Source organism: Nyctereutes procyonoides, unplaced genomic scaffold (assembly GCF_905146905.1).
Source record: "Nyctereutes procyonoides isolate TBG_1078 unplaced genomic scaffold, NYPRO_anot_genome, whole genome shotgun sequence".
In the NCBI taxonomy this organism is placed as follows: Eukaryota; Metazoa; Chordata; class Mammalia; order Carnivora; family Canidae; genus Nyctereutes; species Nyctereutes procyonoides.
The window spans coordinates 27,418,497-27,442,839 of record NW_026575020.1 but is presented as its reverse complement, the minus strand read 5'-3'; the positions used below and the strand labels follow the sequence as shown (position 1 = coordinate 27,442,839).

Below are 24,343 nucleotides of genomic sequence, written 5' to 3'. Positions count from 1 at the left end.
TCATTAATTTATTCATGAGAGGCAGAGACGGAGAAGCAGGCTCCCCGCAGGGAACCTGATAAGGGACCTCACCCTGGATTCTGGGATCACCCCAGGATCACACCCTGAGCCGAGGCAGATGCCCAACTGCTGAGCCACCCAGTCTTCCCTCACTGTGCTCATTATTAAGCAGTGTCCGTAATGTAGCACATATACTCAAATAGTATGTTATGTTGTCACCTGCATTTTGGAAATTGGATAGGGAGAAGTTGCCCAAGGCCACACAGCTAGTTATATTGAAACAGGATTCATAGTTGGGTTTGTATGACTAGAGCCCATGTTCTTTTTTTTAAGATTTTTTTTTTTAATTTTTAATTTTTTTTTTTTTTTTTTTTTTATTCATGAGACAGCGAGAGAAGGAGAGGCAGAGACCCATGCAGGGAGCCCGATGTGGGACTTGATCCCGGGTCTCCAGGATCACACCCCGGGCTGCAGGTGGCACTAAACCGCTGTGCCACCGGGGCTGCCCAGAGCCCATGTTCTTAACCACTAAGCCATTCTACCTTTTTGCTCTTTATCAAAACTCTTAAGGTTTCATTGCAATATTTTCTCTAAGGTGATCATTTAAAAATTTATTTTAACATTTCTGAGATCACCTTTTTTACAATTGATAGACTCCTTTTCAAAAGCTGTAATATACATACTAAGAAATGGGCCCTGTGCTGTCTGTTACTGCTTTGAGGTAGGCACTCTTGTAGGATTGGTTCACTCTGCAGGTTGTATGTACAGGCCTGCTATATGTAAGGATGGCTGAAAATTGTTTTTTGTTTTTTTTTTAAAGTGCCTTGTTTTTTGGACATTTACTTCTTTCATAATTGAAAAATGTACTTACACAACCCAGGCGGTATAAATTCCTGTCCAGGGGCTACTTTCTCTCTCTCTCTCTCTCTCTTTAAAGATTTTATTTATTCATGAGAGACACACAGAGAGAGGCAGAGAGACACAGGCAGAGGGAGAAGCATACTTCTCACTAGGAGCCCAATGCTGGACTCGATCCCCAGACTGGGATCTTGTCCTGAGCCAAAGGCAGAAGCTCAACCGCTGAGCTAACCCAAGTGTCCCGGGCTTGCTTTTTTCTTTTCTTTTCTTTTTTTTTTTCTTTTCTTTTCTTTTCTTTTCTTTTCTTTTCTTTTCTTTTCTTTTCTTTTCTTTTCTTTTCTTTTCTTTTTTCTTTTTTCTCTTTTTTCTTTTCCTTTCTTTTCTTTTTTCTTTCTTTTCTTTTTCTCTTTCTTTTCTTTTTTCTTTTTTCTTTCTTTTCTTTTTCTCTTTTCTTTTTCCTTTTCTTTCTCTTTTTTCTTTCTTTTCTTTTTTCCTTTCCTTTTCCCTTTCCTTTCCTTTCCTTTTTTTTTTTCTACTTTCTTTTAAAGCTACCACTGACTATTCTTCCAAATGTGCTGAAACTCCTGGCATTCGGGCTTCCATCCTATATTGCTTGTTCCTGGTCCTCCCCCGCCCCCCCCCCAATCCTGTCTTTTTGCATTTAAAATTCTGGTGCTTGTACATTTGGGATGGGGCTTATTACAGCATCTAACGCTTTCCCATTAATAACATTTGTAGCCATGATAACAGGTCACAATAAACTGCTGAGTCCCCTTAGAATTTGTTTTTGATGGAATTCTCAGAAGAACTTGAAGAGCATTTCCCCCCCCCCCACTAAGCTTTGTTCCTCATTAAGATGTAAGCCAGAACATTTAAGAGATGCTAATTTTGCCTAGGTAAATACTCTAATTGTAATTGGCAAAGATTAGATTGTGAAGATGTAGAGAAACATTGTCATATACTGTTGGCATTCTTTAAGTTTTATGTTCAAGTATAAAGAAAATACATCAAAAAACATACAGCTTAATGAATTTCCACAGAGAATACACTGTTTAACTCTCAGTCACATCAAGAAATAGAACAAGACCAGCATCCTAGAAGACTCCTTCATGACCCCTTCTCAGTCATGTAATTACTCCCTAACTCCAACTGAAGCCAATTTGATTATTGCCTTCAGTTAGTTTTGCCCGTTTTTGAACTTGATATACAAGGAATCATACAGAATTTTTCCCCTCAGTATTACGTGAGATCATTCCATGTGGTTTCATGGCTATATAGTATTCTGTTGTATTAATATACAACTATCTAGTCTATCAATTAGAATTGAATTATTTTAAATTTTAGGATGTTACCAGTAATATTACGGACATTCTTGTACATCTCTTTTGGCATATATACCTGAGAATGGAATTACTGGGTAGTGGGGGATACATATGTTCAGCTTTCATAGATAATTACAAAACCGTTTTCCAAAGTAGTTGTCCTGTTTTATAGTCTTGCCAGCAATGTAGGAGAATCTTAGTTGCTCCACATCCTCACTGGTACTTGGTATGGTCACTGTTTTTAGTTGTAGTCTTCTGGTGGGTATGTTGTGGAATCTAATTCTGTATTTAACTGGCATTTTCTTGATGACTAATGAGACTGAGCACTAAAATATGTTTACTGGACATTTGAATGTCCTCTTTTGTTAAATGACCACTTTTGCCTGTTTGTTGTCATTTGCTTATTGATTTGTAGGAAATCTTTATATATTAGGAATAGAGTATGTTTTTGGAGTTGTTAACTGCAATTATCTTCTATATTCTGTGCCCTGCTTTTTTATTATCTCGATGTCTTTTGACAAACATCTTAATTTTAGTGTAGTCTAATTTATCCATATTTTCCTTTAAGGTAAGTGTTTTACATGTTTTATTTAAGAAATGTTTGTATATCATTATCTTTCATGTTATTTTTCTGGAAGCATTGTTTGATCTATCATACTTAGATCTAGAATCATCTAGAATTTGTTTTGTATATGGTAGTAGGGAGATGTTAAAACTAACACTTTCCTGTACAGATATTCAAAAGAGCCAGCACCACATATTGTTTGATTGGTCTATTTGTCTTAGTGGCACTGCAATTCTATGTTCAATATCTGGTAATGTGAGTCCTGTAGCTTTTTGTTTTTTGTTTTTGTTTTTAGAGATTTTATGTATACATGAGAGACACACAGAGAGAGGCAGAGACACAGGCAGAGGGAGAAGCAGGCTCCCTGTGGGGAGCCTAACATGGGACTCAGTCCCAGACACCCGGGATCACGACCTGAGCTGAAGGCAGATGCTCAGCCAGTGAGCCACCCAGGCGTCCCTCTTTTTGTTCAATATAGTATTGGTTATTCTTGGCTCTTTGCATTTACATATATTTTTTAGAATTGGCTTACCCATTTCAATAATAGAACAGCAGCAACAAAACCTGCTGGGATTTTGATAAGCATTTTATCAAATTTGGGGAGAAGTAATATCTTTACACAATTATGTCTTTTGAACTATGAACATAGTGTATTCCTCCATTCTTTAGATCAATTTTTCTTCAATAATGTGGTTTTCTTTGTAGAGGTCTGATAACTTTTGTTGGCCTTATTCCTAGGTTTTTAATTTTTGATGTTATTTTAAATAGCATTTACGTTTTTTCATTTTCATATCATTGCTATTTAATTTTGAGTACTGTATATTATCTTGTATTCCATGACCTTGTTAAATTATTAATCCCCCCCAAAAAATTATTAATCCCAACAGTTTGATGTAGATTCTGAGACAAGTTTTTTTCTTTTAAGATTTTAAGTAATCTCTACACTCAACATAGGGCTCCAACTTAAAACCCTGAGATCAAGAGTCGCTAGGTACCCTGAGACAGGCTTTTTTAGACAGCATAAATGAAAGTTTTAAACACATGTATTCTGGGGCGCCTGGGTGGCTCAGCGGCTGAGCTGAAGCTCAGGGCATGATCCTGCGGTTCCGGGATCAAGTCCCACGTCGTGCTCCCTGCATGGAGTCTGCTTCTCCCTCTGCCTGTGTCTCTGCCTCTCTGTGTGTCTCTCATGAATAAATAAATATAACCTTAAAAAAAAAAAAACATGTATCCTTTACTTGTGTGTATATATGCTCACAAATATATGCAGAATATGCTCATTTCAGCATTATAATAGCAAATTAGAAATAACCTAAAATGCCCATCAGTCATGGTACATCCTTGTTATGTACACAATTTTTAAAAAATGAGATAAAAAACATTTCTGCTACTATAGAAATGTAGACTTCTGCATATGTTAACAAAGAAAAGATACATAATCTTGCATGTAAAACAGGAAAAATATTTTGTATGTGTACTTGCCAATCTTTAGAAAATTTCTGAAAGATAGTTTTTTAAAGTAAAAAATTCCAGCTTTATTGAAGTATAATTGACATATAAAGTGCATGTATTAAACAATACAGTTTGATAAGTTTTGACTTGTGTATATACCTATAAAACCATCATCATAATCAAGATAGTCAATATAGCCTTCACCCTCACGAGCTGTATTTTGTAATTCCTCTCCATTCTCGATCAAGCACTAATCTGCTTTCTGTTATATTAGTTTGTGTTCTTTAGAGTTTTATATAAATGGAATCCTATAGTATGTACTTTTTTTGTTTTTAGGAGTGTCTAGCTTCTTTCACTAAGTGTAATTGTTTTGAGATTCATCCATGTTGCATGTGTCAGTTCATTCCTTTTTATTGCTGAGAAGTATTCCATTGTTATGATATACCACAGTTTGTTTATTTACCTATGATGGACAATTTGGTTGTTTCCGGTTTTTGTCTGTTACAAATAAAGCTGCTGTGAATGTTTTTGTTACAAGTCTTTATGTGGGCATATATTTCCCTTTTTTTTTGTGGATAACTAGAAGTGGAAGGGTTGGATAGAATGATAGGTATATATTTAGCTTAAAAAAAAAACCGTCAAACTGTTCTTCTAATTGATTATACCATTTTGTATTTCCACCAGCAGTGTCTGAAAGTTATTTTTCCACATTCTCTCCAGCACTAGGTATGGTCAGTCTTAATTTCTCCATTCTTTTTTTTTTTTTTAAAGAATTTTATTTATTTATTCATGAGCGACACAGCAAGAGACAGAGGCAGAGACATAGGCCTAGGGGAAGCAGGTTCCCTGCAAGGAGCCTGATGTGGGGCTCCATCCCAGGATCACGCCCTGGACCAAAGGCAGACACTCAACCACTGAACCACCCAGGCGTCCCCTTAATTTCTCCATTCTTAAGAGTGTAGAGTGGCATCTCATTATGGATTTTTTCCTCTCTTTTTTTTTTCTTTTAAGTAGTCTCCACACCTAGCGTGGAGCCCAGCATGGGGCTTGAACTAAGATGGAGACCTGAGCTGAGATTAACCAACTGAGCCACCCAGTTGCCACTCATTGTGTTTTCTATTTATATTTTCCTAATGACTAATGAAGTTGAGCATCTTTTTATGTGCTTATTTGCCATCTGTATATCTTTGGTGAAATGTCCTTTAATAATAATATTGAATCTTTTGATCCATGAACAAGGTTGTATATCCAGTAGTTTAGGCATTCTTCAATTTCAGCAATATTTTGTACTATTCAGTGTACATGTCTTTTGTCAGATTTGTCTCTATAATTTTTGATGTTTTGGTAAGTGCCTGCTTTTTAAAATTCAATTTTTATAGTTCATTGCTAGTATATAGAAATAAAATTTTTTTTTAAATTTTTATTTATTCATGATAGTCACAGAGAGAGAGAGAGGCAGAGACAACAGGCAGAGGGAGAAGCAGGCTCCATGCACCGGGAGCCCGACCTGGGACTCGATCCCGGGTCTCCAGGATCGCGCCCTGGGCCAAAGGCAGGCGCTAAACCGCTGCGCCACCCAGGGATCCCCAGAAATAAAATTTGATATTTGTATGTTGATATTATATCCTGTAACCTTGCCTAACTCATTCTGTAGGTTTGTTGTTTTTTTGTAGATCTTACCAGATTTTCTTCATAGACAATCATATTGTCTGTGAACATAGAGTTTTCAATTATTTTTTCCTCCAATCTAGAGACTTTTTATTTTGCCTGATTGCACTTACTGAAACCTACACTACAATGCTGAATGGAAGTGGTATAGACATTCTTGTATTGTTCCTGGAAAGCATTCGGTGTTTCACCATTAAGTATGATGTTAGTTCTAAGTTTTTCATAGATACCCTTTGTTAGGTTGAGGAATTTACTTAGTTTGCTGAGAGTTCTTTTTTTTTTTTAATAACTTTTTTTTTTTTAAAGATTTTATTTATTCATGAGAGACACAGAACAACAGAGAGAGAGGCAGAGACACAGGCAGAGGAGAAGCAGGCTCCATGCAGGGAGCCCGACGGGGGACTCGATCCCAGGTCTCCAGGATCAGGCCCTGGGCTGCAGGCGTCACTAAACCGCTGCGCCACGGGGCTGCCCTGCTGAGAGTTTTTATCAGGAATGGAAGTTGGATTTGTCAAATGCCTTTTCTATATTGAGGTGATCATGAGTTTTCTTTCTTTTTTTCTTTTAGTTTTTTTTTTTTTTTATTTTTATTCATGAGAGGCAAAGACATAGACAGAGGGAGAAGCAGGCTCCATGCAGGGAGCCCAATGTGGGACTTGATCCCAGGACTTCAGGATCGTGCCCTGGGCCAAAGGCAGACGGTCAACCGCTGAGCCACCCAGGCATCCCTCATACGGGTTTTCTTATCTAGTTTGTTAATATAAAATTGATTGCTTTTTTGAGTATTAAACCAACCATTCCTGGGATAAACTCCAGTTGTATATTATCCTTTAGATTTTTTTTTAGATTTGATTTGCTAGAATTTTATTTTTTGTATATATATGCATGAGCCCATACCTGAATGTTCTGAGTTGATGAAATGTTAATAGCACCAAAATTTTTCTTCTGTGGCATTGTGGACAATATAGAACAACAGGTGGCATTCACAATGGATCTGCATGAAGGAATGAAAGAACACTTTAAATGGTAAATATGAAGGTAATATAAAAGACTTAGATTTTTTTTTAAATTTTTGTTTATTTATGATAGTCACACACACACGCACACAGAGAGGCAGAGACATAGGCAGAGGGAGAAGCAGGCTCCATGCACCGGGAGCCCGACGTGGGATTCGATCTCGGGTCTCCAGGATCGCGCCCTGGGCCAAAGGCAGGCGCCAAATCACTGTGCCACCCAGGGATCCCAAGACTTAGATGTTTAAAGAAATTAAAAAATAAGTAAGGCAAAAATTATAAATATACTGTGGGGTTTATAACATATGTAGGTACATTTACATATGGTTACTATAGCATAAAAAGGCAGCCAGAGGTCAGTAAATGGATTCATTTGAATGCAAAATGTTTCTTACATTTTATTTGGGGTGATACAGTACTTTGAGAAGATTGAGAAATTAACAATATATGGTAATACTTAGGGCAAGCACTCCATAAAAATAATACAAAGAGATATAGCTAAAAAAATATGTAGATAAACTAAAATGAAATGGTAAAAAGTATTCATTTAATCCAAAAGAAGGCAGGAGAGGACAATAGCATTTGTACTGCCAAGTCTTTTCTCAGGGAGATTGAAAACTCAGTAAGACCTAATTTTGACAGCTGGGAACATTTCTTCTTTGTTTTTTGATGGCTGTGAACTTCTCAACAGTGTTGATGTTTGGAAATGAATCCTCTGAGAAACTTACAGAATAGTTCTGCAGATAATATGCTATGTTGTGCTTTTTGAAAACAAAGTCAACTTTAAAAAATAAGTCCAATAATTTCCTCATCTAAAAATTACTTTGTTCACTGAACTGACATTTCAGCTGCCACCCACTGCTAGTGATACATCATTTATAGTTTTGATTTCAGCCAAGTAACTGCCTGATAAAAATTGTCTTTATTTTTTAAGATTTTATTTACTCGTGAGAGACACACACAGAGAAAGGCAGAGACACAGGCAGAGGGAGAAGCAGGCTCCATGCAGGGAGCCTGATGTGAGACTCAATCCCAGGTTCCCAGGATCATGCCCTGGGCCGAAGGTGGCGCTAAACCGCTAAGCCACCGGGGCTGCCCAAAAATTAAGTCTTTAAAGGAGCATAACAATCTAGAGTCTCATCATTAACAATAAAGTGGATACATTCCAAAACAGCATATGAAGAAACAAAACGTGACCTATACTTGAGACAACCAATGGAGATTATCCCTGAGATGACCCATGTCAGTAAATTAGCAGAGTTTGTTATTGTTGTACTTCCACCATAGCAGACAAGGATTTTAAAGCTGCTATTATTATTATGTTCAAGAAGGAAATGAAAATGTTTGTGACCAGTGAAAAGAAATTCCTGCAGAGAGATTGAAACTATAATAAAGAACTGGGTGGCACAGTTGGTTAAATACCTGCCTACAGCTCAGGTCATGATCTCTGGGTCCTGGGATTGAGCCCTGCTCAGTGGGGAGTCTGCTTCTTCTTTGTCCCTCTGTCCCTTCCCCCCGCCCATGCTTGCTCTCTCAAAATCTTAAACAAAGAACCAAGTGGACATTTTGGAACTGAAAAAAGATTATCTGAAATAAAAATTCACTGGATGGGCTTAAATGATGAAAAGAACCTTGAAGTTATCTCAATAGAAATTATCCAATCTGAAAGAGAAAAATAATTTAAAAAAAAATGAGGGTCACCTGGGTGTCTCAGGTCTTGACCCTGGAATCAGAGTCCCGGAACAGAGCTCTGCATTGGGCACCTTGCTCGACAGGGAGTCTGTGCCTCCTTCTGCTCCCCTACCCCCTCGCTTGAGTGCTCACTTGCTCGCTCTCTGCCTTTCAAAGTCGTTTTTTAAAAATGAACACAGCTTTAGGACACCCGTGAGATACTATGAAAAAGTCTAGCATACGTGTAAATGTAGTTTCAAAAGAAGAGAAGAGGGAGTGGGAGTGGGAGTGGGAAAACTTAAGTTATACTTTATACTTAAGTTATACTTTAAGTATAACTTAAAGTTTACTCATGTTTTGTGTAGATTTACAATTCAAGGAGCCCAGTGAAAATTAAACAGAAAATGAACACTTAGGCACATTATAGTCAAAGGGCTGAAAATTTAAAACTGTTGAAAATAGCATATATAGGCAAATAGACAAATTATATATGAGGGAATGATTCAAATCATGGACTTTATATCAGAAAAAACTGAAGCCAGAAGACAAAGAACAGCAAAATTAAAGTGTTCAAAGAAAACATTTGAACAGAATTCTACAGTGAAAACATTAAGAATGAAGGTGAAATAAAGACATTTTCAGATAAAAGAATGAAGAATTAGTTGTGAGCAGATTTCACAAGAGGGAATGCTGAAGAAGCTCTTCAGGCTGAGAAGAAATTATACCAGATAGAAATGTAGATGTTTAGGAAGAATGAAGGTGAAATAAAGACATTTTCAGATAAAAGAATGAAGAATTAGTTGTGAGCAGATTTCACAAGACGGAATGCTGAAGAAGCTCTTCAGGCTGAGAAGAAATTATACCAGATAGAAATGTAGATGTTTAGGAAGGAGTGAAGAGTACTTGAGAAGTAACATGGAAGTAAATATCCTCTTTTAATATATTTATTATTTTTTGTTTAAGTAGGCTCCATACCCAGCACAGAGCCCAATGTAGAGCCCAACACAGGGCTTGGACTCAACCCTGAGAACTAGACCTGAACTGAAATCAAGAGTTGGATGCTTAACTGAGCCACTCAGGTGCCCCTGTTTTTGATGTCCTTATTTTATATATATTTTTTAAAGATTTGTTTATTTATTCATGAGAGATACAGAGAAACACAGGCAGAGGGAGAAGCAGACTCCTTACATGGAGCCTGATGTGGGACTTGATCCCAGGACCCTGGGATCACGCCCTGAGCAAAAGGCAGATGCTCAACCACTGAGCTATCCAGGCGTTTTGCATATCACTGTTTACATTTAAAACATTATATCATGGGGGTAATAGCTACATATGGCAACCATAACAAGTAACTGAAACACTGGAGAAGTTCAACAGAAGATGTGACCAGTGGAAGAAAGTATCAATGAACTTGAAGAAAAGATAGGAAACTGATATCCATATGCAAAAGAATGAAGTTAGACCTTTATTTACCATTCATACAGAAAAATTAAAATGAGTGGAAAACCAACTTAATAGCTAAAACTATAAAACTAGGGCAGCCCAGGTGGCTCACCGGTTTAGTGCCGCCTTTGGCCCAGGGCCTGATCCTGGAGACCTGGGATCGAGTCCCATGTCGGGCTCCCTGCATGGAGCCTGCTTCTCCCTCTGCCTGTGTCTCTGCCTCTCTCTCTGTGTGTCTCTCATGAATAAATAAATAAAATATTAAAAAAATAACACTATAAAACTAAAATCTTTTTTAAAAAGGGAGGGGCGCACCTGGGTGGCTTAGCGGTTGAGCGTCTGCCTTTGGCTTGGGGTGTGATCCTGGAGTCCCGAGATCGAGTCTTACATTGGGCTTCCTGCATGGAGCCTGCTTCTCCCTCTGCCTATGACTCTGCCTTTCTGTGTGTCTTTCATGAATAAGTAAATAAAATCTTAAAATAAATTAAAACTATAAAACTCTTAGAAGAGGGGTATCTGAATGGCTCAGTTAAGTGTCTGCTTAAGCTCAGGTCATGATCCCAGGGTCCTAGGATTGAGCCCCAAGTTTGGCTCCTTGCTCAGCAGACAGCTTGCTTCTCCCTCTCCCTCTGCCCTTGCCCCTTGGTCATGCTCTCTTTCTCTCAAATAAATAAATCTTAAAACTCAGGGCACTTAGGTGGCTCAGTCAGATTAGCATGCCTTCTGCTCAAGTCATGATCAGCGGAGAGCCTGCTTCTCCATCTCCCTCTGTCTGCTGCTTCTCCTGCCTGTGCTATCAAATAAACTAAAAAACAAAACAAAACAAAAAAAAACAAACAAAACAACCCAAAAAACCCTCTTAGAAGAAAGCAGGTAAACCTTCATGATGTTGGATTTGGTAATGATATCTTAGGACAGGAAAACCACAAAGTGCAAAGGAAGTTGGTCTTGGGATGCCTGGGTTCAGTTCAGGGTGTGATCCTGGGTCATGGGATCGAGTCCTGCGTCTGGCTCCCTGCGAGGAGCCTGCTTCTCTCTCTGCCTGTGCCTCTGCCTCTGACTGTGTGTCTCTCATGAGTAAATAAATCTTAAAAAAAAAAAAAAAAGCTGGTCTTAAATGAAGAACTTGTGACACTTGGGTGGCTCAATAGTTGAGCGTCTGCCTTTGGCTCAGGGCATGATCTTGGGGTCCTGGGATTGGGTCCCACATCGGGCTTCCTGCATGGAGCCTGCTTCTCCCTCTGCCTGTGTCTGTGCCTGTGTGTGTGTGTGTGTGTGTGTGTGTGATGAATCAATAAATAAAATCTTAAAAAAAAGGAACATAAAAAGATGCTAAATCTCACCAGTCATTATGTAAATGAAAAATGAAAGCCACAGTAAGATACCACTTCCCATCCATTAGGGTAGCTATTATAAAGACCAACAAACAGCAAACAATAAGTTTTGGTGAGGTTGTGGAGAAAATGGAGCCCTCGTGCTTTGCTGGCAGAAATGTGGCAGCCACTGTAGAAAACAATTTGGTGATTCCTCAGAAAGTTAAATATATATTCACCATGTCCCAGCAATTCCACTCTTAGATAGAACCCAAAAGAATAAAAAGCAAAGACTTGGATACCTGTATAATATTTCTAGCAGCATTATTAACGAAAGCCAAAAGATGGAAATGACCCAAGTATTCATTAATACATGAATGGATACGGGTGTGTGGCTGTCTCAGAGAGTAGAGCACATGACTCTTGATCTCAGGGTTATGAGTTCAAGCCCCACTTGAGGCACAGAGCTTACTTAAAAAAAATTCAGATGAATGGATAAACAAAATGTGTTATATTCATATTTTTCAGCCATAAAAGGAACAGAATTCTGATACATACTACAACATGGAGAAGACTTGAAAATATTATGCTGAATGAGATAAGTCAATCATAATATATGATTCTGGTTATATAAGGTACTTAATATTTAAGTAGTTATATTTAAGTATATATAAGTATATATGTATAAGTATATATATGAATATATAAGTATATATACTTAAATATAAAGTACTTAGGCAATTCATAAAGAGTGAAATAGAGGATACCAGGGGCTGAGTATGGGGGGAAATGGGGAATTATATTGTTTAACAAGTACAGAGTATCTGGGATGATGAAAAACTTCTGGAAATAGTGGCAGTAGTTGCACCAGATTGTGAATATACTTAATGCCAGTAAATTGTCAACTTAAAAATGGTTAAAATAGGGGGATCCCTGGGTGGCGCAGGGGTTTAGCGCCTGCCTTTGGCCCAGGGCGCGATCCTGGAGACCAGGGATCGAATCCCACATCGGGCTCCCAGTGCATGGAGCCTGCTCCTCCCTCTGCCTGTGTCTCTGCCTCTCTCTCTATATCTGTGTGACTGTCATAAATAAATAAAAAATTTTAAAAAATGATTAAAATATATTTTTCCCCTAAAGAAAGGCAGACTGCCAGATGCAGCTTATTTGGTTGTGTCTGGAGTCTTGGAAGCCTGACTACCCTATATTTTCCTACAAATGGACCTTGAAAGTTGGTTTGGAGGTCCTAGCAGAGGAGCACAGCTACTCATGTACCCTTGATTGAAAAATGGTCATCCTCTTGGGTACATAGCTTTGGAGGGACACACATGGAGTAGTGGAGGAGGAAGGAGACACCTGCCTAGCCAGCCAGATCAACTGAATAAACCTTGGTGATCAATAGGATGACAGATGTCACAACCAGATTTCCCTCACATCCTAAAATGAAAAAAAAATGTTTTTTTAAAGGTTTTAATTATTTATTCATGAGTGACACACTAAGGAGAGGCAGAGACACAGGCAGCGGATGAAGCAGGCTCCATGCAGGGAGCCCAACATGGGACTCGATCCCAGGACTCCAGAATCATGCCCTGGGCCAAAGGCAGATGCTCAACCGCTGAGCCACCCAGGTGTCCCAAATGAAAAATTTTACTGCATTTTACCACAATGAAATACTTTTTTCATAATAATAGCCCTCTACACTCATTTTTAATTTTGCTTTGTTCCCTTTACTTTCTATCATACATTTCCAAGATATCTCACCATGTTTATAATTAAAAATGGAAATGACTACATGACTTTCTAGTCTTCAGATGGGCTATAATGGAATTTACATCAATTTTTTGTTTCTGTAGTGTTTTGGTTGCTTACCAGTCTTTGCTTTTTGAATGATTACTGCCCTAGAATACTACGGCAATGCTTTTTGGCTTTTGTCCCCTTTTATTGCCTTGGCTGGCACCTCTTCCTCCTTTTCCGCTGGCTCAGGGACTTCTTTTAAGAGACACCCTTGACCCGGTGTGCTTTGCCCATAGCCATGTGACCTCACCCCCTGGCTCTTTGACCCAAGGAGGTGAGTTATAACCTGAACTGGGCCATTTCTTTCCTGAGAGACTACGAGTCAGAAAATCTTTCTTTTTTTTTTTTAATATTTATTTATTTATTTATTTATTTATTTATTTATTTATTTATGATAGTCGCAGAGAGAGAGAGAGAGAGGCAGAGACACAGGCAGAGGGAGAAGCAGGCTCCATGCACTGGGAGCCCGATGTAGGATTCGATCCCGGGTCTCCAGGATCGCGCCCTGGGCCAAAGGCAGGAGCCAAACCGCTGCGCCACCCAGGGATCCCCAGAAAATCTTTCTAAGGATGCCTGGGTGGCTCAACGGCTGAGTGTCTGCCTTTGGCTCAAGGACATGATCCCAGGATCTGGGATCGAGTCCCATGATGGGCTCTTGCAGAGAGCCTGCTTCTCCCTCTGCCTGTGTCTCCGCCTCTCTCTGTGTGCCAATCATGAATAAATAAATAAATAAGTAAATAAATAAATAAATAAATAAATAAATAAATAAATATATTTTTAAAGAATCTAGGTAGCAGTGGCTGAAAAAATCACTGGACTTGGGGTTGAGGCCATTTTGGATCATTTATATACGGATGAATCAGAAAGCCTGTGTTGTCAGAGGCAGGATGGAGGCAGGTACAAAGTAGTGAAGAAAACCCAGGAGACTCTGAGACATCTTGGTCTCTTTCTCATAATGTAGTGATTTCGTTGGCTCATAGCTCACAGCCACACAAGTGCTCCGCAGTTCAACATGTTCTCTAGGTAAGAGATCTTGCCTACCTGTGGCCAGGGAACACACAGAAGGGAATTGGGGCCTATGACAGATAGGAACCCACTGGGCAAAGGTGAGCATTGAATCTGGTCAAGATGATAGCAAGGACCCTCAGAGTGAGCACTGGAAAATCTTTCCTCGCAGAGCAGGACACTGCTAGATCTGGGAACTTGGGGATGAATACAGCTGAACCTACAAGAAAACTAGTGGGACCTGGGCATTTTCCACTAGACCTGGCAACACCATTTGCTTCTTATAGCAGCATAGGGTAGAGATTAAGAGTATGGATTCTGGGGCCACAAGGCTTGGGTCCAAATTCCAGCTCTACCCTTTAATTATCCTTGAGCATTCTCCTCTGTTCCTTAGTCTTCCCACCTATAAAATGGGAAAACAGTATTATACAGTATTAGAGTATTATAATTATGAGGATTAAATGAATATAACACAAAACAGTCTGCATGTCTGAGAGCTCTATATGGCTATTTTTGCTGCTGATATTATAGTTCTGGCACCTTCTCTCTGGCTCCTATTATTAGAGTCCTTAAGGACTACCTTCCTGCTGAAATAGCACAAGAACTAATTGCCTTTCCTCAAATGATTTTTCTCTTTTTTTTATAATAATGATACTTTTTTTAAAAGATTTTATTTATTTATTCATGATAGACACACACACACAGAGAGAGAGAGAGAGAGAGAGAGAGAGAGAGAGAGAGAGAGGCAGAGACACAGGCAGAGGGAGAAGCAGGCTCCACGCAGGGAGCCCGACACAGGACTCCATCCTGGGTCTCCAGGATCAGGCCCTGGACTGAAGGTGGCGCTAAACCGCTGAGCCACCAGGGCTGCCCTGATCTTTCTCTCTTTTTTTAAAAAATTTTTATTTATTTATGACAGTCACACACAGAGAGAGAGAGAGAGAGGCAGAGACACAGGCAGAGGGAGAAGCAGGCTCCATACACCGGGAGCCCGACGTGGGATTAGATCCAGGGTCTCCAGGATCACACCCTGGGCCAAAGGCAGGCGCCAAATCGCTGCACCACCCAGGGATCCCTGATCTTTCTCTTTTTATCCTCCCTTGTGCTCCGGGCTTGTGTGGGATTTGCTGCTTTCGTTATGGTGGTGGAATATCTAAGGGGAGAGACTATAGGCTTTTACTCTCCCAGGTGGCCTGTTAGAACTGAAATAAGCTCTCATCACACAGAGTGAAAACTTGTCTTTATAAAGTCCTACTTGATCTAGCCCTCTGTTCTGTGCCCTCATTTAGGGCTTGTCCCTTGCCCTCCCCTGCTTTGACCCCATTGGCCTTCCTTGCTATTCTCAGTCATGCCATGCTGGCCCCTAGGAACACTGGCCACTTCCTCTACCTAAGACACGCTATTCCTGGTATCTCCACAGCTCCGTATCCCAAACCCTCCTAGTCTTAGCTTAGAAATCACCTTTGGAGGTCTACCTCACCTCCCTATTTAAATCCAACCTCCCCCAACCCCACCCCACCTAATTCCTTTCTTCTTTTTTTAAAGTAATCTCTACTCCCAATGTGGGGCTCAAACTCATGAGCTGAAGAGGGAGTCACATGCTCCACTAATGGAGCCAGCCAAGTGCTCCTATTGCCATCATTTAAGATGCTAGATTTACTGTGCATTGGCTGTCTCGCTGATGAATCTGCCCTAGGTGCCTAGGTGGTAGAGTTAATACTCCACAGCTGTTTGCTGAGCAGTAGATGACAGCATGGCATAGTGATCCTGATATAAAGTTTTGGGGCGAGGGGGCATTAGTTGAATCCTGGTCGTGTCACTTACCAGCTGTGTGGCTCAGCCAAATATTTAACTTCTCTGAGTTTAGTTTTTCCATCTGTAACTCCAGACCTACCTCTCATGAGTTCTTGGTGAAGAGTTAAAGGAGACAACGTGCTGCGTGAGCCTGTTGCCATTCTCTCACTCTTTCTGGTCCTTTCATCAATCTGTTTAAAGCAGTCTCCCAAACAAATGCCATTGCAGTGAACGTTTTCATTTATTTTGAATTACAGGTCATTATAAATATTAGCAAATAAGACTTAAAAAGGACACCCTCGAGTAGGTCAGACATAAGTACAAAAATTGTGTGTGGGGCTGCAGTTTAAGGACATTTTTCTGCAGCCGCCACATGGTAGCAAAACGGTGGTAAGCAGTGCACGAGTCTGCGTCGACGACAGCCAGAGTCCATGCATCGGGAGGTTCTCTCGGTTTGAGAAGAAACGGTAGGACATGCACGGGCCGGGAGGTGCAGTTTCTCGCTCCTGCCACTAGGGGTCAGGAGGTCGCCGCCTCAGGGCTGGGAGGAGGGCCCGTCTGGGATTGGCTAGCGGCGGCGGGAGGCGGGGCGGAGGGTGCCGCGCGCCGTCCGGCGACTTCCTGTCAGATGCCAGACTTTGGAGTTACTTTTTGGAGGTGGGGGGAGGGGCGTCAGCTTTCCCGTTTTTTTGTGGGGCTGACAGACCGGAGGGAAGGTGCCAGTTTGGGGTCAAAGGCAGAGCTGATACTGCAGCTTCCAGAACTTTTTCTTTCACTGAAATGCAATCTGCAAGGGGCCCGGCGGTCCTGGTGAAGACTCCTCCCTCATTCCCCGGGGGCCTCCTCCCTAAGCGCCCCATCCTCCACGTGGGCTGGTCGTCCAGAAGACCGATCTTCCATCCTGTCCCTGTGGTCAGCTGGGACCATCTTTCAGGACCCGTGTACTCTTTGCACAGCCTTGGTCAGTTGGCCCTAAATGGGTTCCTTACCCTCGCTGGCTGGGCCTCAGTTTCCCTGGTGTCTAGTAAGGAATTTGTATTCGGTTGAGAGTCAAGGCCCCTTCCAGCCTTGCCCTTCAGCCTTTCAGTATCCTCAAGGAGAACCTGTGAGACTCCTCTCCAAACAAGGCCCTTCAAGAAGCAAAGCTAGAAGATACTTAGGGCTCACCCAGCCGGGAGGTCCCTCAAAAACAGGCCATCTCTTTCCTTAGTCCCCCAGAGGTTCCCCTATTCCAGCCTTGTGGAGAAGAGAGAGCCCTGGCCTACAGACTCCGAGGCTAGGGAGGGATTGCTGAGCTCCCAGCGGACCCTGGGGACCTCTGGGGGTAGCTCTAATTGGACCAGTGATTTCAAAGCCATCTAGGGATGAGGCAGCAGGACAGCAATGGGGTCTCACCCCTTCCTCATGCACTGCGTCTTCTATCTGCTGAGCAGTCCTCAGCTCAGGAGGGAGGGGACTGGGGAGTTCTGTCTCCTGGACATCCAGAGGATGTGGCAGTCACAGGACCTGGCCTGAGACCTAGTTTGCCCTTTCCCAGCTCTGTGACACTGACAAATTACTCAGCCTCTCTGAATCAGTTTCTTCATCTGTCAAATGAGGATGACACACCCACCTCAGAATTGTGAAAATTCATTAAGAGAGTGCGTGTAAAACTTAACATCCACAAAGCCTCCTTAAAGACAGGAAACCCAAGGCTCTGTGACCAGCAATGTTGCCAGGTACCATGTGGGGGCTGGAGTCCTGTCCTCCCTGCAAACTGGGAAAGGGCTGATGGGCACTTGGTGGAATTCGAATCATCACCCCAGACCTCAGATGGTGATGTGCTTTGTGTCTGCAGCAGGGAGAGGTGAGCCCCAGGCAGGCAGCTGACAGAGCCCAGCTCCCTCCTTCCCCTGAAATGTGTTGTCCAGAGCTCTGGGCTAGAGGTGAGCCTGGCTTACCCCTGCTGTGGTGGGGCAGGAAGGTCTCCCTCCGGCAGGTTACTCTTCCCCTCTCTGGGCCTCAGTTTTGCATTAGTGCAGTGCTGGGGCAAACAGACATTCCCCTGGCTCCGCATTTGTTCACACGGCAGTCTTGAAGTCTCCTTGGTAGGCAGGAAAAGCTTGGGGCTTCCTACTTGGGCTCCAAAATCCCGATACCCTCCATCTGACTCAGGGTGCCAGGCCCACCAAGCAGGGGTCTCTCTTGGCTCTTGGAAGCGGGATCCAGCCTCACAGGCCTTCCCAGAAATGAGGCCCGGGACTGCCACCCAGCACTCCCGAAAGGGACACCAGTGGCCCCAGCAGAGCCAGGATGTATGGGTATCACCTGGGCCTCTCACTCCCTGGCCCTGAACTCAGAAGTGGGAGGTGGGCAAAGGGGAGGAAAAGGTGAAGATGAGGATTTTTTGCTTCTTTTCATGAAAAAAAAAAGGGGGGGGAATCCTTTTCTTGATGATAGCTGACCTCATGCTTATGCTAGTAAGAATGAAAGGCAGGATCCATCCTCAAAGCTCCTTGGGAGGATTAAAGGTGGGAGAACTGGGTCTAAGGACTGAACTTGACCCTGCTGCCCCAAGATCAGTTTCACCACAGTGCTTCCATCACTTCCCCCCAAGCTATAAGCTGAGGCTAGCCTGGCAGGCAGGGGTGGGGGTTGGAGCAGGGGTGGGTGACATCCTGTAGGCCCCACTCCTGTCCTAACAAACTCTGTCTCTAGGGTGAGACCTCAGGTCTTGCACAGCAACCCTAGCCCAATCACCATACTCTTCCTTCCATTCCTGCTGCACACACCGCCCTTCCCCTTTGTCTGCCTAGAAACTATACTCACCCTTCAAGGCCTTGCTGAAGCATCACCTCCTCCAGGAAACCCTCCCTGCCTCCCAGCAGAGTCAGAGTCCAGGCCACTCACAGGTATGTTAGCCAGGTCTTGGCATTCCTCATTCCCTGTTGTAATGGTTTGTTTCTAGTTCCTTGATTAGACAAGGAACTCTCAGAGGGCAGTCCCTGTGTCTCATTCATCCCCAAGGGCTCATGGAAACATTGAGTGAAGTGCTTGCCAATCGCCCATGTTCAGTGAGAGCCTGTAGGAACTTTATCATACTCTGCTCTCAGGTCAACTTTTTCCCACCTGCCCACTAATGCCAGAGATGAACATGTAGTAGGAACCTCTTTTTGGTAATACTTTCCCAAATCTCCTTCCCCCCATATCCCTCTTGGGAGTTCTCACTGGCCCTGCCAAGGCTCCCCTGCACTCCTGTTCTCAGCCTGGGGTCCCTGTGATTTCTGGTTGACCTCCAGTAGGGTCCTCACTCCCTGGGTGACCCCATTCCCTTCCCTGGGGTGGATGCTGAGGCCAGGGTCCTCTCCTACCTCCTGCCCTCTGGGGCCCCAGGAGCTGAAAGCAGGCCCAGCTCTCTGGTCTTGCTGTCCCTTGGAGGGACTAGGCCCTCCACAGCCTCTAAGCAGGGGCTGCGGTGGCTCTGTGTCCGAGCAGGCATCCTGGATCTCCCCCAAGATGAGGGCCGAGGCCCTTGGTGGCAGCTGAGGAGGCCCAGGGCCAGGCCGGTGCCAGGCCAGGTGACAGGCAGGGGTGGGTGCAGCAGCAGGTGGGGGCTGGTCAGTCGCTGAGCACAGCCCCTGGGAGTTCGTTGGTGAGAGTGTGCCAGCGCTCTATCCGCTTGTCCTTGTTTTTCAGGCAGTCAAACCAGTGCTTCAGGCGTTCACCCTTAGCATTGATGCCCAGAACCACACCTCCTGCAGGAAGGGAGTCAAGGGGGTAGCCAGGGACACAGTGACCTTCTGACTCCCAGGGGCTTGGGGGCAGGTACTCCCATAAGACCATCTCTCTGGAACCAGTGCCCCTCCCCCAAAACTACTCTTTCCAGATTCTGTGCTCCAAGGCTGTACTCTCTACCCTGCCCACTGGGCTCTGAGGGTGGGCAGTGGTCTGACCACCACACCACACTCTTAGCCTGCCCCCTTCCCCCACCTGATCAGGGCCCTGGGATCCTGTCCTTCTCCTCTCCAGGACGGAGCAATGCTGGGGTGAAGTGCAACGTCATGTTTTAGGGAATTTCTAGTTGGCTTTATGGCTATGCTTAGAACCAGGAATTTAGGGCCACCTGAAGCTTTTTGTTCCATAGAGTCCAGCCCAAAACACCATCATCATCTCTCACCCCTGCTCCACCACAGGCTGCTGTGTGACCCTCCCAGACTTCTCTCCCTTTCGCGGACCTATCTATTCCTCTGTCACATGGAGTCAGGCTGGAGAAGGTCTGAGGCCCCTTGTTTCTGAGGGCAGATAGTCTGGGGAAAGCTGGGGCCATAGAGGCCAGTAAGGAGGGGCTGTGGCTTAGATTTACAGACACTGCCCTCTATGAATTCAGAATAGGCCTGTGGCTAAACGGTATTCTCATTGTTCCTCTTACCAATGAAATCGTTGGATTTTCCAATGTCATAATCCCAAACAGTGACTTCCAGGGTCTTCTTGGCCAGGTCTCCATGCTTAATCTCATAACAGAATTCCTGGTGGCCAGAAGAAGAGAGTCAGGAGCAATGCCATAGGGCCTGGATCTTGGCCAGTGGCCAGGAAGGCTCTGAGGCGTGGTGAGGGGATGAATGAATGGAGAGAGCAAGGGAGGGAGAGATGAAGGGGGGCCAGTGCTCGATGGTGGACAAGAGTGGATTCTCACCCATTCCATTCACTCTGCCTGAGAGCCTGGCTGGGGTCCTCAGGGCCCCCTGCCCTCCAACCTACCTGCTCCTCTGTCACTGACGCTGCTCTCCAAATCCCCAAGAGCCTCCTTACTGCTAGATTAATATACACATGGGAGCCTTGGTGTGCTTGGCGTTTCTTGAGTCTGGCTCTGCTCACCACTCCCTTGTTTGTAAGACTCTCTCACAGGCTCCTGGGATGATTTGCCCCTCTGCTCCTCTCCATGTGCATCTGCCCTCTGGGCTGAGGACCTGGGGATCTACCTGGACCAGATCTTCTCAAGGCCCTGGGGCATCTCAGATTCTCACATCCCACCCAGAGCATCCCCTGTGTCACTTGCACCTCCCCTCTGGCTGTTGGGTCCCTCCATTCCACCTCCACATCCTACATGGCCACAGTCCCATCAATTTGATTCTCTGAAGAGCTTTCCAGGCTTCCCTGTCCTCCATCTGTACCACCTTGGCCTTGTCTCTCCCCTGCCCCCCACAGCCAGGGGCTCTCCTGGTGGCCCCTTCCCACCTCTCAGTTTCCACAGTAGCTCTTGGAAAACTCAGTCCTCCAGGCCCTCTGCCCTGGGGGACAGCAAGCAGCTTCCCAGCAGCTTCGCCAGCCCCTTGTACCTCATTGAATTCGGGGTTCAGGGTCTTCTTCTTTACTGCTGTCTTATGTTTAGATTTCTTGTCCACATCTGGCTTCAGGTATCTGGAATTATAACCAACAAATGGGCAGAGGGTGGGGAGAAGCTAGCAGGGATTGGGAGAGCTTTTTGTTCCTAGAGAGAGATCCCTGGGCCTCCTGTCCCTACTAATCATAGGATACCCCAACACTGCCCTGTGGCAAACATTAGTGGCCAGCTGCAGTGTGAGAAGCAAGTGGCTCCTTTGTCACTTAGACTTTTCTCCACATGCCCTTTCCCTCTTTCTTTCTTTCTTTCTTTCTTTCTTTCTTTCTTTCTTTCTTTCTTTCTTTCTTTCTTCTTTCTTTCTTTCTTTCTTCTTACTTTCTTTCCTCTTTATTTCTTTCTCTTTGATTTTATTCATTTATTTGACAGAGATAGTGCATGAGCACAAGCAGGGGAAACAGCAGGGAGGGAGAGGGAGAAGCAGGCAGAGGTGGAGGGAGAGGGAGAAGCAGACTCCCCATTGAGCAGAGACCCTGATGTGATGCGGGACTTGATCCCAGGACCCCAAGATCATGACCTGAGCCAAAGGCAGACGCTTAACAAATGAGCCACCCAGATGCCCAACATGCCCACTTCTGAAGTTAATCACAGAGTCCCCTTCTCCCCTTGAGGTTTTTCTTTGCTTCTGGAAGTTTAATTTTCATAAAACTTATGTTTCCCACCAGAAAAACATTTTTAGCAGAGTTGGTCTGTTAGAGATTTTCCCTTTTTTAAATAGCAGATTTATTGAGATATGATTCACATACTATGAAAATCATCTTCCAAAAAATAATCTTCCTAAAGTATATGACTTACAGTACGTAATTATATAAATACTGCCTATAGTATATAACGTATTAGTATATTCCTACAGTTATATGACCATTGCTTCTACTTCAATGACTCTTTGAGGAAGTTACAACAGTGCCTCCTGTAGGGAGAGGGAAGCCTGGCCTGTGAGCCAGCTCCTCTATAGGTATTAGTTCCTTAGACTTTGATGCCCAAGAGCTGCTTTCATCAGGCTCAGAGAGATAGAAGGACTTGCCCAAGGTCACACAGCTGCTCAGCACAGGGCTAGTACTCAGAAGCCATAACAGGAGTTCCTTTGCAGAATTTCTTACCCTGTTCCTGTATAGACACTTGCGTGGTAATTGTACTGCCTCTGCTGAGGGTGCTTTGGGGGTGGGAACTACATCTGTCTCACCACCAGCTTCCTAGCACCCTATTTGGGACCCAGTATACTGGGTAGGTCAGCAAACATCTGTTGAATGAATGACTGAATTCCCAGAAGTAAAATTACCCACCCAAAGGCACACATGTATCAAACTTCTTGCTTCATTATGCCAAACTATCCTCTGAAAAGGCCATATAGATGATGCACAGTACCCTCAGCAAAGCTGAGTATCGTTGCCTTAAATCCTTGCTGATTTGCAGTTATCTCTTGAACATCATCAGCCTTAGCAACATATTTATGGATGTGTCTCCTCAGGCAAGGGAAACAAAAGCAAAAAATAAACTATTGGGAATACACCAAAATAAAAAGCTTTTGCACAGCAAAGGAAACTATCAACAAAATGAAACAACTTACTGAATGAGAGAAGATATTTGTAAATGATTTATCTGACAAGGGGTTAATACCCAGAATACATAGAGAACTTATACAACTCAACACCAAAAAACCCCCAAATAATCTGATTTAAAAATAGGCAGGGAACCTGAAAAGACATTTTTTTAAAGAAGACATACAGATGGCCAACAGATACATGAAATTCAATAATCACCAAGGAAATGCAAATCAAACCATGATGAGATACCACCTCACATGAGTCAGAATGGCTAGTATCAAAAAGATAAGAGGTAAATGTTGGTGAAGATGTGGAGAATTTACATTCACTGCTAGTAGGAATGTAAATTGGTGCAGCCACTGGGAAAACAAAATGGAGGTTCCTCAAAAGATTAAAAATAGAAATACTAAATTCCATTACTGGGTATTTACCCAAAGAAAATGAAAACACTAATTCAAAAAGATATCTATACCCCTGTGTTTACTGAAGCATTATATACAACAGCCAAATTATGGAAGCAACCCAAGTGTCCACTGATAGATGAACGGATAAAGAAGATGTGGTATGTGTATGTATATTTGTGTATGTGTATATGTTATGTGTATATATATATATGTTGTGTGTACAACATATATAGTATATGTATGTATACATACATGTATGTATATACATATAGAGTATATATGTGTGTGTACATATGTGTATGTACACACACACATAATGGAATATTAACCATAAAATATAATGAGATCTTGCTATTTGTGGTGTGGTGACATGGATGGACCTAGAGGGTGCTGTGCTAGGTGAAATCAGAGAGACAAAGACCATGTGATTTCACCTATATATGAAATATGAAAGACAAAGCAAATGAACAAAACACCAGAATCATCCTTATAAACATAGAACAAACTGGTGCTTGCCATTGGAGAGAAAGAGGAAGGGGAGGGACAGGCGAAATAGGTTAAGGGAATTAAGAGGTACCGACTTCCAGTTATTTATTTATTTTTATATATTTATTTATTCATGAGGGATGGGGGGCGGGGCAGAGACATAGGGAGAGGCAGGAAAAGCAAGCTCCGTGTAGAAAGCCTGATGTGGGACTTGATCCCAGGACTCTGGGATTGCACCCTGAGCCAAAGGCAGACACTCAACTGCTGAGACACCAGGCGTGCGGTTATTAAAAAAGATATCTATATCTTCCAGTTATTAAAAAAGAAATCCTTGCTGGTTTGAAAGTGGTATCTTGTTGATTTTTTAGTTGTGATTTTTATTATAAATATATAAATAACACTAATTCATTATAAAAACACTACAAAATATTTATTAAAAAAGGCTGTAGGTGGGAGAGAGAACTAAAGACATAGATCCACACAAAAACCCATTCTTCAGCAGCTTTATGAAGTCATCAATAACTGGAAACTCATAAAAAACAATAGGAAACAATTAGCAAAATGGCAATAAATACACACCTATCAATAATTAGTTTAAATCTAAAAGGTCTAGGGACGCCTGAGTGGCTCAGCGATT

The 24,343-nt window shown here is 42.9% G+C and overlaps 1 protein-coding gene across 1 annotated transcript in view; it reads right to left on the bottom strand.

Moving 5' to 3' along the window:
- Positions 1-16,117: 16,117 nt before the first annotated feature.
- Positions 16,118-24,343, bottom strand: part of DOC2B (double C2 domain beta) — a 36,971-nt gene continuing 28,745 nt past the window's right edge. The window contains exons 7-9 of the mRNA XM_055319265.1: positions 21,211-21,292; positions 20,304-20,400; positions 16,118-19,629 (exon numbers count right to left, since the gene is read on the bottom strand). Coding sequence (XP_055175240.1) covers positions 19,493-19,629; positions 20,304-20,400; positions 21,211-21,292 — 316 coding nt within the window. The 3' untranslated portion in view covers positions 16,118-19,492. The remainder of the gene's footprint in view (positions 19,630-20,303; positions 20,401-21,210; positions 21,293-24,343) is intronic.